At 42.1% G+C, this 20770-nt stretch overlaps 1 protein-coding gene across 11 annotated transcripts in view; it reads left to right on the forward strand.

Annotated features, from left to right (window-relative positions):
• The window catches only part of purg (purine-rich element binding protein G), a 39845-nt gene extending 32789 nt beyond the window's left edge, over window positions 1–7056 (forward strand). For 9 of the 11 annotated variants that reach the window (XM_047051206.1, XM_047051204.1, XM_047051205.1 and 6 more), the window contains 3 exons: window positions 275–5367; window positions 5482–5531; window positions 5877–7056. In XM_047051206.1, the coding sequence (XP_046907162.1) occupies window positions 275–5367; window positions 5482–5531; window positions 5877–6555 (5822 nt within the window). In that variant the 3' untranslated portion in view covers window positions 6556–7056. Of the gene's footprint in view, window positions 1–274; window positions 5368–5481; window positions 5532–5876 lie in introns of those variants that run through there. The other 2 variants (XM_047051207.1, XM_047051210.1) reach the window with 2 other exon arrangements.
• The last annotated feature ends 13714 nt before the right edge of the window (window positions 7057–20770 follow it).

Consider the following 20770-nt stretch of genomic DNA (forward strand, 5'->3'; position numbering starts at 1 on the left):
ATTTGTAACCTGTGAATTTAGGGTATTTGAATGTTGTTGTGACCAGCATGTTTAGTGTTTGGGGCAGGTACAAAACATTCAAATCATCAGGCAGTTGGGTAGACTCACCCAAAAACAGTTGACACAATGAACAATGTTTAACAGTGATAACATGTAAAAACCATTCAGTTCCAACCAATCCAAGTTAGAAATTGTTAAATATTTGTTTTTACTTAATAGCATAATTTGTTTTATGCAGAACCATGTATAAAAAAAAATATTTTCATGTTGACAGAATTAGAAGCAAATCTGAAGACTTGCACAGTGGCAGAGAGATGGGGAAAGGGACAGAATGCAACTGTAAAATTCAAACATTTTGGAGCTTCCAAATGTCTTGGATACAAATCACAAGGGTTGGAAGGATCTCCATTTTACCAAAATGCAGAACAACCAATCTCTCATGGTCTTTCAAAAGACCCAAATACGTCACAACAAGATGGCAAAGACCAGCTTTTACCATCCTTTGGTTCATGGGCTCCTCAGTCATGCTTTAGTTCTCCATTAGACCCAACACCACCAGACATTGGTTCAATCCCATTTCTGAACAGTGGGCTATTTCCTCATTCTGACTATGCTCAGTTCCTCTTGCATCGTGGACTGACTCAGATGGAACAAAATAATTTACAGTCAAGTCATCATGTTCTGTCTTTTCAACAAGCTCAAAGCTCACTGTCCATCAACCAGGATCAACAATGGCAACTTTCCGATATACCCACAGCAGCTGTGTTGGAGAAATGTACATCTGTCGTTTATTCTTCTCGTGTGATCAAAGATCCAAGAATGTTAAGACGATTGTCAAGCACTACGCAAACGTCCAGTTATGTTGACTCAGGTGGTCAGCAAACTGAGACAGACACATCTGAGAAAGAATTAATGGAAAAGGCAAAGCGTGAGAAACTCCATGACTTACCAAACCAGAATAACAATATGTTTGCAAATGAAACTAGGAATGTAAAACAATACCACACTAAAGGTAGCTGTACTTCTGCTTCTAAGATAAATTATACAGTTGCTTCCCCATCTGTGACAAAAAACATAAGTGAGAATCAGCCATCATACAGAATGCTGAAAATGAAATTTAAGAAATATTCAGCATATCTCCATATGTCAAAAAATGAGAGGGCCACAAAAATCTGGTCTTTAGAAAATTTGTCATTTGATGAGAAAAAAATTCTTTTTGAAAGAATCAATTTCTATGAGAAGTTTTACCAAAAGTACAAAAAAGGAGACCTTGTTCAAAATGACAAGAAAACCAAAGTAAACCATGAGGCATCAAGTAAACCAAGAAGTGAGCGTGGCTGCTTAACTTCCCTCACAGGGAAGAAGTCACACAAACAACATACCAGTTATCAGCATATTTCAAAATGGTCCCCAAGAATATCAATCCCAGAACCATCAAAACAAGAGATGACACTGCCACTTCAACATTTGACACTGTCACAAGACACAAACAAGAAACAGGAAGATAACCAAGTAAAAAAAGAGCATTTTAGAGCTGGACCCATCCCAGTCAATCTCTTAGCACTAAAGGGGGATCTCTCATTAATAGATGTGCATAGGTTAGAACTTGAAAGAACAGCCAAAAGTTTGGATATAATAAATCGAGACTCATTGAACCAACCATCACTGATCTTGGAGCCTTCCTCACACTCAACATCCTCTCATTGCTCTATCCAAATCAAAAGGAAAGGGGAAGGCCAAGCTAAAAGTTGTGGGGAAATTGAATTCTGTGAGCAACCTGGAGATGTTGATAAAGACACGCTGCCTTTTATTTTTCCACCGGCTATAACTATTCCCTATGCCTCAGCTGGATCTACACATTTTGATCCACAGACTCAGATACAGTCGGAAGTTGTTACTCAAATGGTAGACTCCATGGGGGACAAACAGGACGAGAATGTAAAATCCTACAGTAGTATGCACAACAGTGTCATGAGACATCAGCATAAAACAGTTACGGATGTACAAAACCAAGAGACGGTATCTCCAAGCTCTAAGGGGATTCTGCAGGAGATGGAGGAGAGGTCTGATCTTGATCTGATGATGGTCCAAATGCCTGAATATGCTCTTTATTCAGGAGAGGACACAAGTACATCTGAGTACATTTTTGAGAGCCACACTGATATTATTGGTGCTTGTGAGGAGGTCAATGCAATGGAGACAGACGTAGATGCTGTAAGCACTGTCTGCCCCTTGATTGTGTCAGACAGAGACCTTGAAAAATCAATACAAACTACCAATATTCAAAACACCAAAGGCATACCATTATATTCAGGAGTAACTGAGGATCGGAATAGCCATCCTTTGGAATGTGTCAATGATGCCATATACAGCTTTTTGCGTAGTAGATTTGAACTTGGTCAACTTGTTCTCTCATCTGCTCAAAACACCGAGTTTTTCATCCCTAGAAAACATTACTTGAAACCAAAAGACGTCAACAGTCCATTGAACACCTGTACATCCCCACCTCAACCTTGCAACATAAACAATTTCATCAGAGATGTGCACTGTAACCTATGCATTACAATAAAAGCTGACATGGAATGCTCTCCTGGCACTGAATCATGCACTCTAATCCAGAAAACATTCAAAGGAGGTGTTTTGAAGGCAACCACCACCTACAAGGATAGGCTGAAATCCCACAATGTCAAATTAATAAAAATAATGGCAGAAAAATACAATGTAAAGGAAAATGAGTCTTTTGGAAAAATGAGGGATCATGTTCAAGTGATGAAAAGTTCCAAAGGTTTCCCCTCTAGATTTCCACAAACAGATTTATCAATAGAGTCGCAAACATCTTTAAGTATATCGCCAAAGAAAAGGAAATGGTCAAATGTGATTAAGAAGAGGAACTCAAAGCTAGACACGTTTCCTTTTGAGTTACGAAGGAGTATCAGGAATAGAAGTAAAGGGAACAAGAATTCTCAATCTACAGCTCATAAATCAGAAATAAACACTTCAAAGACAGCAAAGCCAGTTACCATGCAAGAAAAAAAAAGGGTTATTATCAAGATAATTAAGGATTTTAGGAGGACCAGTAGTTGGTGGACATTTAGTCACAGGTTGAACTCAAACCGAATGCATCGCAACAAATTTTCCTATGGTCCTGTCAGATCAGACAGGAAGCGAGAAATTACATCTGTAAATAAGAAACTTCCAAGCACTGACTGTTCTGCAAGAGACACATCAAACAGAGAGTTGAAAACACTACATTTCCCTCAACATACGTTGTCTACACTGGAATACGTTGATGTTGCACATTCAAGTCATGAAAAATTGTTTACTTATGGGAACGTATTGGAGAATGACAAGCCACTCGAAAATGCATTACAAGAAGGTACTCCTGAGGAAGAGACCAATGGAAATCTTACTACAATGACACAAGCTGAGGAGATCCCCTCAGTATCTGATATCATGGAGTACCCATTAGATGCTGCCATTGAGATTCTTTGTGGCAGTGAGGTAAAAAGTGCTACAAACTTCTGCACACCCAAACCATGTGAGGTAATGACCCAGGGTCTACCACAAACACAGAGATATGATAGAACTGAGGAAGATGTTACATCTAATCACTCCACCACACCCTCCAAGGAGGTCAAATTAATCTCTCAACTAAGAGATTTCTTGACCAGATTTGAGTTAACAGTTCAGAAAGAAGAAACAAAGTCACACTCTGATAATGAGGAAGAGAATGTGTTGCATATCTGTGGGACTTCGCAAAAAAGTGACTCTGATGCTCAGAAGCAACCAGTTCAGTTAGTTGTTCTTGACAGGGTGGAACTGCCTAATCTTAGACAATTTACATGTGAGCCTCTGCTGAATTCCACCGTCAAATCACAAGCAGTAAATGCTACCGAGATTCAAAGTATTGCAACAGAATGCAATCAATTCAAGATCTCAAGTCAGAGTATCAAACCACACATTAGCCAGTTTGATGTCACAAACCCAGAACAAGGGTTGAAAGCAAAAGATTACAAAAATGTGGAATGCATTTCATGCATCAGTCCTGATAGTACTTCCATGTTGGAAGTCGCTAAAGGGTCTACTCAGGTTCTGGTGAGCAACAGTAATCTAGAGACAAACTCAGAAATCACCACAAGTGTACCTGCCACAGAACAGCAATGTAACAGCAATAGCAACACGAACAAGTTGAAACCTCAATTTGATTCAGAAGTTGAAAAACCGAAAGAAAATGATAACATGAAAAGACAAAATGTAAGGCTTAAAACTTTATTCCGGAGAGACTTTAGTGTGGCAGATATTTCTTACATGCTACAAGACAGCGACAAAGCAACTTCCTCGATTCAACTTATTCCAATGAGATCACACTGCAAAGTCATGCTCCAGTACTTCATTTTGAATTTTGAGAAAATGCAGAATGTCGAAGCCAAACAAATTGTTGTCACCAGAGACTTAGTTCTAGAGAAATACATTAACTGTCCTCCACAACCAGTGGAACTGAAGTATGAAGCATTGAATTCTTTCTTGGAACTGCAGATGATGTTGGAGGCGTGGCAATTTGTTGACAACAAGATGAGATATTTTAGTGGAGAAATTACATTTAGGAGTCTTCTGTGGTATGATCCCACTCTGTATGGTGAACTGTTCAAAGGAAAGGTGGGGTTCCAGCAGCAGTCCTGTTTATATTCATCTTTCCAGCAAAGCCTTGCCACTAATGGCCTAAGTGCATTGCAAAACTACCATATGGCTGTCTCTAAATTGAATGTGCAGCTCCAAAGAGCCCCAAACATGTCTTACTACATGTATCTCAAAAGCAAAAGAGAAAGGCTTGAGGTGGAAGCTGTATTACGAAATCCCACTCACTTAGAGAGTTTCTACCTTTCTGTGCCAGTGTCTTGCATGATAAACTTCGGTGACAATGTGGAAAGTTTAGAGAGGGCCAAGAATGTTGTGAATATCTTTACAGACATTCCAGGTGACCAGTTGGAAGGGGGATTTGATGTGGGAAAGGCAGAGCATCTTGCCATTATGTGCCGATTACTTCAAGAGAAAATCTACTATTTAAAAGCCGTTAAGAACACCATGCTTAGCAAGATTTCGTGGATTGGCATGGAACACATTCTGTATGATGCTTCAAAGACAATGGTGGGAAGAGATGGAAAACCATGTGCATCACATGAACTTCTGAGGAAATACAGAAAAACAAATCCACACATTGTAATTGGAGTAACAGAATATGGCGAATCATTGTTCAATACAAGGAGGGCAAATAGCACTCATCAAGTGACAAAGCGAGTTCATCCAAGACAACAAACAAGAAACTTGCAAGATCAGGTGGGGTCTACCGAGGACAATCACTGTGCTCAGGTTAGTTGATTTTGTAGAGATTTTCTTTTTTTGCTGTGGACTTGGAGACTATAATGACTGGTCTGCTTTAAATGACCACTCCCAAAAGTATTCACTGCTTGGTTTATTTTCTAGAAAGCACCTGAGGATATACCCACTGCAATAGCCTTAACATGTGAACCAAGGTATGTACATAAACTTTTTTTCATAAATAAATGTTCATAAAAAAAATTATCGGGGAGTCAGATGGCTGAGCGGTGAGGGGGTTGGGCTAGTAATCAGAAGGTTGCCGGATCGATTCCCCGCCGTGCCACATGATGTTGTGTCCTTGGGCAAGGCACTTCACCCTACTTGCCTCGGGGGGAATGTCCCTGTACTTACTGTAAGTCGCTCTGGATAAGAGCGTCTGCTAAATGACTAAATGTAAATGTAATCAAAGAGAAGCTCTGTTTTACCTCCTGAAAAAAACTTGATTTAATTTGAGGAATTTAAGTCACCATGTATTCATACTTCAATGGTCTCCTTTTCAGCCCAAAGCCTCCTGATGTTCGCTCCAACAAGACTAAGCGAATAGTGAACCGCCAAGTTATCATCCCTTCAACGCATCTCCAGCCTGGAAAACATCAGGCAAAGCTTAATAAAACGCAGGTTGTCCATCGAGGTGAGGGTTCATATGATATTCAAGGTTTACAGACAAATATCACTGCACCATTCTCACCCCAAATTGTGCCCCCATACCCAGAAATCAGGGCATGTCTTCTGAACAAAGGCGTAAAAGAAGTTGATACACTGATGCAATTACCTGCTGCTTTGAGAGGGACAGAAACACATCCACATAGACAGTGTCTCTCAAGATGGCCACCCCATAACAGAACAGGACATGATCCAAGGCAGATGCAACCATCCTTGTCTCGTGCAGTTAGGGACAGTCAGCCCAGGGAGACTATCTTCTCAAAAGATCTAAAGGAGCAAACTGGCCTTCCTCGATGGTCTAATCTGCCTTCTCCCCAGCAGCTGCCCTTATCAATGCCACCATCGAGAAGTGCAACACAAATGCAGCTTCCAAATCATATCAGCTCAGTGTGTGAGCCCTCTCCAATAAATTACCCATTCTTCCTTCTGAATGGACAAACTTATGCTACTGTCAATCCTATCACAACATCACCAGCACATGATAATGGGGCCACATTTCTTCATCATCATATGTAGCCAATGTTATTTTGTCTGCTTGAAATGAGATATGTTATACATATATGTATAATGATTTATGTATTTGTATATTAAAAAAGAAAAGGACAATAAGACATGAATGTGTTACTTTCACAGTGTATAACACCAACAAACAAACAAACAAACTGTATGGTCTGGTTTTAGTATAGTGTTGCTCTATCGTATGCGTAGCCATTTTATGTGTGTTTTTTTAAATTAATGTTCAACTTTTGTACATAGATACATTTGTTATTGCAGTACAAAAATCAGTTTTTGAAAGAAAAATTACATTCAGTTTGTGAGCTTTTTTATGAAGTGTTTTTACTGCTCGTCTTACTAACTTATTGCCGTTCTCTCTGTGGGCTCTTCCAGTGATTGTATTCAATGGTAATTGTATTTAGCTGTCATATATCTATGGTATTTTCATATTTTGTAATACTCTGTAATCATATCTACTGATAGCCCATGCAATCTTTGTAATAAAAGACAATGGGTCATGAAGTCGTTTTGTTTATTGTTAAAAGGATCCCCATTTGCTGTCACCAAAGTGGGACAAGCTAATCTTCCTGGGGTCCAACAAAAAGAGAAAAAAAAAAATCACTTTGTTCGTTCGTCATCTACCGCTTATCCGGGGGTCGGGTCGCGGGGGCAGCAACCTAAGCAGGGAGGCCCAGACTTCCCTCTCCACGGCCACTTCCACCAGCTGTTCCTGGGGGACCCCGAGGCGTTCCCAGGCCAGCCGAGAGACATAGTCCCTTCAGCGTGTCCTGGCTCTTTCCCGGGGCCCCTTCCCAGTGGGACGTGCCCAGAACACCTCACCAGGGAGGCGTCCAGAAGGCATCCTGATCAGATGCCCGAGCCACCTCAGCTGGCTCCTCTCGACGCGGAGGAGCAGCGGATCTACTCTGAGCCCCTCCCGGATGACCGAGCTTCTCACCCTATCTCTAAGGGAGAGCCCGACACCCTGTGGAGAAAGCTCATCTCGGCTGCTTGTATTCGCGATCTCGTTCCTTCGGTCACTACCCATAGTTCGTGACCATAGGTGAGGGTAGGAACGTAGATCGACTGGTAAATAGAGAGCTTCGCCTTTCGACTCAGCTCCTTCTTCACCACGACGGACCGATGCAGAGCCCGCATCACTGCTAGTCGATCTCGCGCTCCATTCTTCCCTCGCTCATGAACAAGACCCCGAGATACTTGAACTCCTCCACTTGGGTCAAGATCTTCTCCCGGACACGGAAATGGAACTCCACCCTTTTCCGGTCGATCACTTTAAAAAAAAATCACTGAACAAAAAATCACTTAACAATGATAATTTAAAAGCAGTACACATTGTAGACATCATTATAAACATCAGAAAATATTCAGAATAAGTTATTACAGTATTACATTCATTATTACATTCATACAGTAAATTTGTCCATTCCCTACTCACAATTTTAAATAGTGCATTCTCAGATGTTACCTGAAGGAGACTTTGCTATTCATTTTACTTATATTCAATGGGCAATTATTCCAATGATGATGGCACGATAAATAGCTGTTCTCTTTAAATATTAATTATTTTGGATGTTCAGAATATAATAAACAATGTTTGACCTATACCGTGCTATATTAGCTCATGAGAATGTCCAGGAGAGAAATATGCCTCTTTGAATTATGATGGCTGAATCCTTGATAAACAGTCATTATGCTTGTAGCCTGTGCACCAGGTTAGGACTGGGTTCCTTTCGTCTCTCTCTCTCCTCTGTGCGCTCTTTTCCAGTGCCAATGATGTCACTAATTGGGGGTGGAGTGAGCGTCTAGTAGGCCACTTAATTGCCGTAGAGGTGGGCGTATATATATAGACACCTGGGGTCCTTACACCGGTATGTTGTCACTCTGCTGCTGGCACTGGTGTGATGAAGCCATGATGTGGGTGCTGTCTTGAAGTACGAAGGTATGTCGAAGCGTTTTCCTTCTTGATTATGATTTCATTGCAGGTTAGCATACTAAAATGTTTGATTCAATAGTGTGTGTGTGTGGAGGAGCAGACGCTGACGGAACCGTGGTGTACCAGTGTTTGCGTGACCATTTCCATATACAACCACCCGCTGGGTATTGTTGTTGCCATGGAGTACCTGCTACAAACAGTGTTCCTCGCCAACTGTAATATTTTAGTGTTGCAGTGGCACAGTGTGGGACAAGACAACTGTAAAATGTTATATCATTTTATGTTGCTAATTAGTTGCCTGAAGGCAACAGACTCAACTGTTGACATAGGTCGCATGTCTTGACAACATACCTGGGGGATCGTAGCAAAGCTTGGCTTCCTTGATATAGCTTCGTCTCTCCTCTAAGGACTTTTCCATGAACTTAGGACAGACATGGATTTGGTGCTTGCTATCCTGGCAAACTATACATGGTGGGCCTCAGACGCCCATTTGACTTCATATTTTCTGTATCTGCGGCTGTTTGGGTGTTGAGGACACTTGCTTTGTTTCTTTTAGTTTCCCTGGGCCTTTGTTTATCAGTGATGGATTCACCATGTCGGAGAGCAGAAAAAGAGGTTATTGGATTGCAAGCAATCTCTGCCTCTATTGACATGAAGGTAGTGAAGTTCTTAAAGCTAGGGAACTCGTGGGTCTTGTTTAGGGTTTGAGTAACCTTTCGATTCCAGCTTGAGGCTAGCCAATCAGGTAGCTTTTTGACAAACTTCTGGTTCTCCTCACAGCCAATGAGTATTTTGAGACTTTTAACATGTGGCATAGCCTCTTGACAAGCATTTAGGAAATCTGAAAATTCTCAAAGTCCTTTAGTATCTCTGGGTTGGATCCTTGGCCAATTTGCTGGCTTCTCTCTAAAAACCCTCTGTATGGTAAATGGTTGACCGTATCCGGTTCAATTTGTTCCAAGCGTCTTTATAGGCTTCTTCATAATTTTTGAAGAACGTACCATCTAAGCTCTTGTGAGCTGGGCCACTTACATATCTTTCAAGATTATAAAGTTTGTCAGCTGATGAGATTCCTTTTCGATCAATCAGTGACACAAACGAGGATTTCCACTTGAGATATTGAATTGGATCGCCATTAATTACATAAGGTTCAGGCATTGGCAGTCTATTTAGAGATATGCTGTCCTGAAAGGCTTGAGCTAGCTGAGACACATCTACTTGAGGGAATGTTGGTCGAAAGCTGAAACGTTGGTTGGTGGCAGTTTGAGTTAAGTCTGCATGTCGATTTTCAGTGCTGTATTCAGGTGAGGAGATACTTTCCCGAGCTGCCTCCTGTTTGTAAACATACAGCCTAGCCTTAGCTACTCTTGGTTCTTTCTCTGCCTGTAGTTGTTCCATCTCCCGTTGTTGAGCTTCAAGATCTCTTCGCTGCTGTTGTATTTTTTCCCTTTGAATTTTCTCCTTCTGTAACACACCATATTCTACCTCCTTTACTGCCAATTCTACGGCTGCTTCTACACGTTTGGCTATTATACATGAGGTTATGGAGGGATTACTGGAGTGAATGCTCGACCTTTGGCTCGTTTGCGATGCAGTAGACCCATACATGGAGCGGGCATGGTCACAATGGAGTCTCGAAGACAATGTTTGACGTTTTTCGCGTCATATTCTCCTTCAATGCCTGATATCCTTTCATAGATTATCTTAATAATGTCCGATGTAATTGCCTCGCACGAGTCAACACGACGCCTTAGCTCGGTTGAAGGTGTGATGTGATCTTGGATTTCAAGATACGTGTCCATTACCTGTTGTTTTGCTTTCTCTAAAGAGTCAATTAAGAGCCCAAGTTGTGTCTCTTGTATGTGTTTTAAGCTGCTCTCTGGCTTCGCGGGCTTGGATTTTCCATTTGTTGTACAGTACTGCAAACTTTCTTTCTCCCTTTTGTGCCTCCTCTATTTGTAAAGCTAACATTTTTGGTGTTGGGTTTTGATTACGGGTAGAGCGTCTATGGCCCTGAAGTTGTCCACAAGCCTGTTCTTTGAATTCACTTTGTTGCACATACTCTTGCTCGATAGAAAAAAACGCTGCCTTCAGCGACTTTTTACATGCAACGCTATGGAAAAAGCTTTTAAAAACTACTAAAAAAGCGCTGGGACCCGACGCCTTTTAGAGTTCAATTTTCTCAACTTTTCAGAAAAGTGCTGGGTGACATGAAGCGCCTTTTCGACAGCTGACCAATCAGGACGCGGAGAGTAGGTACGAGTGTACCTTCCATAGTAACCTACCTTAGTTACCAGACTATGGCTATGGCTCTGACTCCTCAAACGCCAAAGCTAAAGCAAGTAATTGCATTTCATTGGCCATAGTAGCTATCTGTCGATAAGCAACCAACGAAAAATAACGGATAAAAATTAGAGCTGTCAAATGATTAAAATATTTAATCGCGATTAATCGCATTAATGTCATAGTTAACTCGCGATTAATCGCAATTAATCGCACATTTTTATCTATTCTAGGTGTCCCTTGATTTCTTTTTCATCCCTCTTTTTTCAAATTTTTATGCTCTTATCAACATGGAAAAGTGGTTCGGATTGCTTCGTGCAAATGTATTTTTTTTATTGAAAACAACATTGCAATCGCCTGGCTTTGACGAGCGAGCGGAGAATTTGCATCAGCTGTGTGCTTTGCCATCAAAATTGTATTTTAGACTCCACGACGTGCTGCGATGATAGCTCAGTCCACAACAACAGAACACACTGATCACTTTGGTCTTGTCAATGGAACCATTTGGCAACCTTTTAAAAGTAAACTTTCCATTCAAAATCTTATTGGCATCCATTTCGGCGTCTGGCGCTGGCTATCAACTCAAGACATAACGTTAGCCTACTACCAGAGAATGTCTAATATCCGTAAACGGGCTCTGCTACTACTCTTTAGCTGGCTCGCAAGCCCAAACAAGTGTGTGTGGCGTGCCTGTTGCTTTGTTTCCGGTGTAGCTAGATCCGGTGTGGTATTGTAGTTTTTCTAACGCCAGTGGTTGTTGCAACATAATGTGAAAAAAACGACAAAGTTTGCTAGATCAAAAAGAGCGTTAATCGCGCGCAAAATAATTGACGCCGTTAATTTCGGTTTGCGTTAACGCCTTTAATAACGCGTGAAGTGACAGCACTAATAATAATGTATCGCTAGACTATATGATTCCCGTTCAGGTTACAAAATTCTCGTCAGAAAGTCAAGTGTGAACACGGCAAACACTTGTTTGAGGTGTGGATTCTAGCTAAATTTCTCATAATCGAGCAAGCGCGATGGCTCTCCATAACTAAAAACGGTTCGACTTTTTTTCCACAATCGACCAAATTGGCCCAACAAGGTATGTACATTGAGCTTAAAGTGTACATAATCTAGCTAGATCGTTTTTATTTTAGCTTCACAGAAATCTGCAAAAATCGAGGCTCGACTGTCATAGCTGACCGTCGCAAACAGCCAAACCAGGGCTGGGGTAAGTGTTTGCTGCAGCTGGCGTTAATCCTACGAACAAATGTTTTGTAACTGGAAAGTTTTTACTTTTAATTGACGATATTGAACAAGTTCAAGTCCAAGTTCAAGTTCAAGTATTTTATTTGTCAGGTGCACAGAGCAACACAAGGTTAGACTGGGCACTGAAATTCTTAAGACAAGACAACGCAAGCACCTGGCATAACATAACATATAAGTACACAGAACAAATTTACATCTATGCTGAGCTTAGATAAGTGAACTTCCTAAATATACAGATAGCAATAAATAAACGACTATACTAACCCTAACACTAAAACTTCCTAAATTACAGATAACAATAAATAGTACGCTATACTAACCCTAATACACACAAAAAAAAAACTGTTACAACCCTATAACCTAATCTAACCTAAGTGGAGTACAGTGCAGTAGTGCAAATTTGCAGATCAGTGACTATGTCAACGACCAAACAGGAGCCTGGTGTCGAGGTACAGTAGTGCAATGTTACTGAAAGAGCAACCAGTAGCTGAAAGTGACAGTGTATAAGTGACTAGTGTGCAGTAAACAATGTCCATATCAGTGTCTATTGAGAAGCCTGATGACCCTTGGGTAGAAACTGTTGTCCAGTCTGCGTGTGCGCGACCGGATGCTGCGGTAACGCCTGCCAGAAGGCAACGGGGTAAAGAGACTGAAGGATGGGTGGGAACAGTCTCTTAGAATCCTGCTGGCTTTCCTTAGGCAACGTGTGTGGTAGGTGTCCTGTAGGGCTGGGAGCTTCCTGCCGATGATGAACTCAGCAGAACGGACCACACTTCGTAGGGCCTTGCGGTCCCGGTCTGTGCAGCTCCCATACCACACTGTGATACAACCAGTCAGAATGCTCTCTATAGTGCATCTGTAAAAGTTAGTAAGGATGACTGAGTCCATACCAAACTTCTTCAGTCTCCTCAGGAAGAAGAGGCAGAACACAGATGTTAAGTAACTTGTCTTTACTCTAAATATCTTCTCCGTTTTCAATTTGAAGTTGTAGATCTAGCTTATGTTGGAAATCTTCCATTGCATCCTCTCTCTAGATTCGCGCCTTCGGTTATTATTCAAGCCTACGGTGTTAATACATACCACTTTGACACACATGTAAGAAATGATCCGCTGGTTAGATGTAGTATGATCTTATTATTTAAAAAACTCACCAGGGACAACGACAACATCGGTAACCCTGCACTATGAATTATTATTTTGATGTCATCTTAAATTAAGTGTCTGAACAGGACTGGGTGTGCAGGCACGCATCCTTAAGCCACGGGCAGGAGGGAGAAGATCGCGCAGGCCTGGTTGACAGGGGACAGAGAGAGTCAAGTGATGCAGTTAAAGTGGCTAACAAGGAGTCGGTGGAAGTGTTAGTGGGGTGGGACGAAAACTCGTCAATGGGAGGGAGGGAGGATGTTACAATAGAATAGAAATGGGAGGGAGATAGGAGCACTGGAGGTTGCGGTGGAAAGTTGATCTGAGGATCAGCTAGGATTGAGGCCTGCCTCACAGACATCTCCGCCTGGATGACCGAGCACCACCTCCAACTGAACCTCGCCAAAACAGAACTTCTCATCATCCCGGCTAAACCCTCCATCTCCCACGATCTGTCAATCACCCTGGGATCTGCAACGGTGACCCCTTCATCCTCTGCCTGGAACCTTGGGGTTACCATGGATGACGAGCTCTCCCTCACGGCCCACATTGCCTCAGTCTCCCGGTCTTGTAGATTCACCCTCTACAACATCCGGAAGATCAGGAGATACCTGTCTGAGCACTCCACCTAGCTGCTAGTCCAATCACTGGTCCTCTCCAGGTTGGACAACTGCAACTCGCTGCTCGCTGGTCTCCCAGCATGTGCAACCCGCCCTCTTCAGAGGATTCAGAACGCAGCGGCCCGTCTGGTCTACAATCTACCCATACGCTCCCATGTTACCCCGCTCCTCATCTCTCTCCACTGGCTACTCATCAACGCTCTTATCAGATTCAAGACCCTGGTACTGACCTTCCGAGCAGTGAATGGGACTGCACCCGATTACATCAAGTCTCTCCTACAACCTTAAACCCCCACCAGTCACCTACGGTCTTCTTCAGACAACCGCCTGGTGGTCCCACCGCTCAAGACCGCCCGGTCCCAACACAAGCTCTTCTCCTGCCTGGCCCCCAAATGGTGGAACCAGCTCCCCACCTCCATCAGGCACACTGACTGTCTCCCCACCTTCAAGAAAAGGCTCAAGACGCACTTCTTCCGGGAGTACAACGGCACTTAGGAATGCTTGGCTGGACCTGATGTTAGTTTCCTCCAGGATCACAATGACTGTTATTGAGTGACTTGTTGCTCTTGTAGGTTAGTTATAACGAAGTTAAGTCTAGTACTCGCTGTGAAATATTTTACTGTTGATTGTTCTTCTACAGGTACAGTCCTGCACTTTTTGTGGTTCATGTTGTTTTAATTTGTAACTTGTATAACTGCATGCTCTTATGGGTCTTCTCTTTTGGCACTTGTTTAGTTTTTTCACAATGTATGCTTCATGTTTTGGCTGCTTGCAATGTTTGGGACTACCTCGTTGTTATGATCAGTGACCTATGCTCTTTTGTAAAGCTCTTTCTTGGAAGTCGCTTTGGATAAAAGCGTCTGCTAAATGCTTAAATGTAAATAAATACATTTATTTATTTCAAAATGACATTTTTGTAAAGATAACATTAATTTATTTTATTAATTTATTTCACACCACATTTATTTCCACACCACATTTATTTCTGTGCTGTATTTATTTCCAATCTCACATGCAAAAGAGAGGGGCGTGGTTATCTTCAGACCAACGCAGCTCTACACAAGATCGAAGGCAGATACGGACACCTAGATTTGGTAGATGATGGACATTAGTCGTGTCAGAGAGCATGCTGGCCTTATAGATCAAATTGATCAGCATGGCTGGTCAGCATAAATTATTTTGGCACACCTTGTAGATTTGTAGAGGTACTTGGGCGGACAAGTGCTCTACAGAACATAGATATTGAAGTCTTAAATAGTTTGAGACTTATCGTGCACTGTTTGTGTGCAAGATGTACAAGTAGTGGGGGGTGATTAGTGCCAGGTAATGTTAGCTAACACAGCTAGCAACCGTCGCTACGCCTAACAAAGAAGACAATCACTGCACCGCTACATCGCTCTGCTATTATGTGGATAGCTAGGTTTATAAGGCACCTAGCTATTACTATCTAGCCTTACCATTATTACCATTTAGTAAGATAAGACCTGAAGTGAAGCCAGACCATTCAAGACATTACCTACCCATACCTTTGTATTTACTGTACTGCATCAAATTGAAGTCAAGTTTCTTAACGCTTTGTTATTATTGGCAATTCAATTTACAGCACAACAACACTATCTCTACAGTGGCTAGCTCTAGCTGAAATGGTCACACTGATGTCGTCCTTTTATTATTTCGCCAGCCAGCTAGCCAGCCACTTGGCCTACAGTTTCCAACTTCGAGACCGGTGATAGCCAACATACCACCTAGGAAGAGGTAGCTCTACAGCTATCCCCTTAGCACAGGTGCTGGACACCCACGGTGTTATCGTCCTGGTTTCCAGACTACCTTGTTTCTGTAAGCATGCGAGCTGTGCGTTCACCTAACAGCAGCAGCTGCCGTTGGCCTCTATCACCAGATTAGTCACAAATTCACACAAGATTCAACATTATTGGCAAATTTCAAATCTCATCTCATATTTGCTAGGTTGGCTCTGCCGTCCAACGTACTTCCGCTCAATTTGGATTTTGCTTCTGAACTAGGTCTGGGAGTTAGACTTTGAAGTCAGTTTTCAGAAACACATTTTTTGAAGGTCCAATCAGCGAACAGGGGAGTGGCTGAGAACGATTACGTTAATGTCGTGCACTAGTTTGAGTAGTTCAGTAATGGCGGCGGAGAAAGATGCGAGCGAAGCTATTCTGCGGTTGTGGCAACGCTGCCGATATCCATAAGTTAAAGACGGAGCAAGAACATTCCTTGCTGAGTTTTGTTGGTGGCCATGATGTTAAGGCCCTCCTCCACACGGGGTTTGGGAAAAGTTTGATTTTCGAGCTACGGCAGCTGGCTCCGTTACAGTAGTGGTGAAGGAGTTAGCTAAGGCGAACGCTTGCGATTGATTATGGCAGATCAGAGTGGCTCTGGGCAGATCCAATAGTTTTAAACTTCAAAAGAGGACCTGCCTTCAAGGAAGTTAACGCTTGTCAATGGAGCAATCCCAGACCGTCTGTACAAATGAAATGTACGAGGGTCTGGTTAGGACCAGGCTACATATTTGCTGCTGTAGGCTAAGAAAATGAAACAGTTGCACGCTGGCATGAAGTGGGATCCGATCGCAGTAAAGCAAAAACACATGTTTGTTGGTCCATTGAAGCTATTCCGGCTCATGGATGAAAGGAGCTAAATGTATTGGCATTCAAGCAAAATTTTGTATGGTCTGGGTTCATCGAAAACGGCTGGTTATCTTGGGCACACCAGAAAATACCCGAATGTGTAGGCTAATCGCATACGCCTATTTGGGGTTGTCCTGATCCAATAGCCAAATTTCTCACGATACCACAGCCCCTTATGAAACTACATCTTACAAATTAGCCTACTTAAATCTTCACTGTGAACCCAGACAATAGGTTACGATCAAAATACGCTAAACCCTAAAGGAAGATTCTTGTTGTGGCTTTCTACACTTGCCGTCTTGAACAAAAACACGGTGCTCGATAAGTCTCAAACCATTTAAGACTTAGCACTTATCCGCCCAAGTACAAAATCAACAATGTGTGCCAAAATAATACATCCTGACATGCAATGCCGATCAATTTGATCTATAAGGCCAGCATGCGATTTCTGAACCAACTAATGTCTTCCATCATCTATCGAATCTAGGTGTCCCTATCTGCCTTCGAATCTTGTGTGCAGCTGCGTTGGTCTGAAGATAACCACGCCCCTCTCGTTTGCATGTGAGATCGGAAATAAATACAGCACAGAAATAAATGTGGTGTGAAAATAAATGTGGTGTGGAAATATATGTGGAAATAAATGTGGTGTGTAAAAGTCTCAAAAAATAAATGTAGCATTAGGAAATAAAAGTCCCATGAAATAAATAAATGTTGTCTTTACAAAAACATCCTTTTGAAATAAATTAATTTATTTATTGATGTCAGTTAATGGATTCAGCTACATCATTATATAATGCTTTATTTTTATATTTATTGCCATATCTTTTAAATTTCTGAATTTATTTCATAGCCATATTTATTTATGAATGTATTTATTTAAATATTCAATTTTGACTAACTTGGCATTCCATATTTGTCAACACGGGTTTTAAAAATAGAAAAACCAATGGCAACCAGGTCGGCCTACACAGACCTTGATGAACGCAGAGTATGGAAGCCCATAGGGAACTATATTCAAATGATAATGCAGTTTCAGAAATGCATGATCCTTTTCAATATATGTAAGTGTTATTTGAGACAATATTCAATGCAATAATCCTAAATGTATTTTCACATGTCATATGGGAAAAAATGTCTGCGCTTTCATAAACCGGGTTTCAAACATACAAATCTTTACTGTGCTTTCGAAAATTGGGTTTCGAACATAGAAACATATATTCCGAGTTCATATTCAGTTTTCAGGTGTGCAAACAGGTCGGGGGTAAAAAGGTGATAAGGATACGGCAAACCCCCGACCCTCATGGGGGGTCCGGGGGAATGCTCCCCCAGAATAAAATGTATTACATTTAAAAGTTAAACACATCAATCTGGTGCACTTTGAGAGCAAAATTAAGGCTTGATTGAGGCTAGATCTATGTAGAATCTACGCTCTTGTAAACAATAGGCTATAATATACTTTTAACCAGTGGTGTAGTGGTAAAATTATAGGTGGGTAAACTATGAATTTTATTATTTGTGTATTTACAGGGTCGTCAAGTTTGGAGTGAGATTCCCTGATTGGTGTCGCTGCCGCAGCCGCAACGCATTGATTGGAGGGTCACATACCATACAGCGCAGATTAAATGATTCAGACTGCGTTTATATGTTAAACAATATGAATTTTAGGTGTTTTAAAATTACACAAAATGTATTTCGGATTATTCCAACGGCAGAATACGAGGCGCAGGGAATTTGGATTTGCGTAAACGTGCATAAACGCTATTTAGAGGTGGACAAACACCAGTTCGAGAGGTGCGTAAACGGTGTCTACGTGCGTTTAGTCCCCACTACATCCCTGCTTTTAACCATAAAGAAATTTTTTGTATAGGATACATCATAAATAACTATTAAACAAACGGGATTGCCTGTGTTGAACTACTTTATTTTCTATAAGTCAAAAGCATCACTTACTGTGAAGCTAACACATGATGTAAGATGGGTCTGTAAACCTCTCTCCACTCTACCTCTGATTGGATGTGAGGTTTAGGCATTAGAAGTGACAATTGGTTCCAGAGCCCCCCCCCCCTCAAAAAAATCTCATCAGATCTCATCAGATATGCACGAATCATGTAGGTCACCCATTTTGGTTTCAAAAAGCTGAGTCTCACCTAAAGGTGAGGAGTTTGCATGTCTGAGTTTTACACTCTACTCTTTGATTGTAACTCAATCCAAAATGGCAGCGTCACTACCTTTCCGCCATCTAGGGAGAGGCAGTTAGAACTAAAACTGTACTGTAGCTTGTGGTATGTGCCAGTGGAGCGAGTGGTACATACCAGTGCCTCTACTGGCACCTAGTGGTATGTGCCAGTGGAGCTAGTGGTACGTGACAGTAGCTAGTGGTACATGCCAGTGCCTTCACTGGTACATGACAGTAGCTAGTGGTACGTGACAGCGGCTCTACTGGCACCTAGTGGTATGTGCCAGTGGAGCTACTGGTACGTGACAGTAGCTAGTGGTACATGCCAGTGCATCCACTGGTACATGACAGTAGCTAGTGGTACGTGACAGTGCCTCCACTGGTACAGGACAGTTACTGTTCTGTTGATAGTGGTACGCAAGTGTCTCGTGGCAGATGTGTTGGATGTCTTGCAGCTTTTGTTTACTGTCATGTAGCCTAACTGCCCCGTGGCCATTTTAGAATACTAGAACAGGCTATAAACTTTTTTTTTTTTAAATATGTGACAGCACTTATCGGCGACGGAGTGCACTGAATATGTAAGTCCACTGTTTTGCAGTGCACTGTATTGCAGTGTACTTCGTAAAGTGCGCGGTAGTACACACAGCCTCAGTCTCCTGAGAAAACCTCCTGAAAACTGCTTTCAATGCTGGCATACTAAACAATTGGTGTTACTTTGTAGATGTTACAATACATTTGGCAATGATAACAATGCTGTTGGACTTTAAAAGCAGTGTTAATGGTTTGGCAGGAGCACATTTTGAGTTCTGATATTGGGCTGTTTTTTTTGGCCATTGGGCTGGTTTTGGGCTGGTTTTGATTGTTCATTGGGCTGGTGTTGTCACACAGACCTGGCAACCCTGCAGCGGAGGCACTGACATGTACTGACACGTACCACGAGCTCCACTGGCACATACCACTAGGTGCCAGTAGATGCACTGGCATGTACCACTAGCTACTGTCACGTACCAGTGGAGGCACTGGCACGTACCACTAGCCACTGTCACGTGCCAATGGAGGCACTAGGATGTACCACTCACGTAACACTCGCTCCACTGTCACGTACCACTCACTACAGTACAGTTTCGGTTCTAACCGCTACTGGATCTAGGGCAGTTGCCAAAAACACACCAGAGCTTCACATCTTGCCACTGGGTGTCCTTGTTCGCAAAGCGCAGTGTTTTATTAACGGTGTTGTCGCCCAACTGGTTACCACGCTAACTGGTTCCCCAGCTGTGCGTTCACGCATCAGTCTTCCTCCATCACCAGATTCGTCACAAATTCACAAACATATTACTGGCGATTTTCTGGTCGGATCTCATATTTGCTGCTGCGAATATGAAAGTATGAAAGTATAGGCTACGTGCGCACTTCATTACATCCATTCACGAGAAAATGAATTACATTACATTTATTCAGTTGCAATTGAATTGGATTGGTTATGGCAGATCAGAGTGGCTCTGGGCAGATCCAATAGTTTTAAACTTCAAAAGAGGACCCGCCTTCAAGGAAGTTAACGCTTGTCAATGGAGCGATCTCAGACCCTCTGTACAAATGAAATTTACGAGGGTCTGGTTAGGACCAGGCTACATATTTGCTGCTGTAGGCTAAGAAAATGAAACAGTTGCTTTGGCAGAAAGGTGCATACAATAAACATAAAGGAATCTTAAATTTAAATATGTGGTCTAACTATACTAAGGATACATAAACTAGCAATACTAAGTGGAATACAATAAAATAACATAAGTGGGCATAAAATAAAATATAAGTTGCCAATTTACAATATAAAATACAAAAATATACAAATATTACAGGAATTGAATTTAGTGCAATATTTAAATAGTTTGAAGACAGTGTGAGCTCTTGGCCTTGTTGAAGAGGCCAACTGCGGAAGGGAGGAAACAGTTTGTGTGGCGTGAGATTTTGGTCCTGATGGACCGCTGCCTTCTGCCGGAGGGGAGTGATTGAAACGTGGAGTGTCCAGGGTGGGAGGAGTCCGCCACAATCTTCTTCGCTCGTCTCAGGGTCTTTGAGGTTTGCAGGTCCTTGAGGGAAGGCAGATTGCAGCCAATCACCTTCTCCGCAGTGCGGATGATACGCTGCAGCCTGCTCTTGTCCT

This window comes from Hypomesus transpacificus, unplaced genomic scaffold (assembly GCF_021917145.1).
Source record: "Hypomesus transpacificus isolate Combined female unplaced genomic scaffold, fHypTra1 scaffold_142, whole genome shotgun sequence".
NCBI classification, from domain to species: domain Eukaryota; kingdom Metazoa; phylum Chordata; class Actinopteri; order Osmeriformes; family Osmeridae; genus Hypomesus; species Hypomesus transpacificus.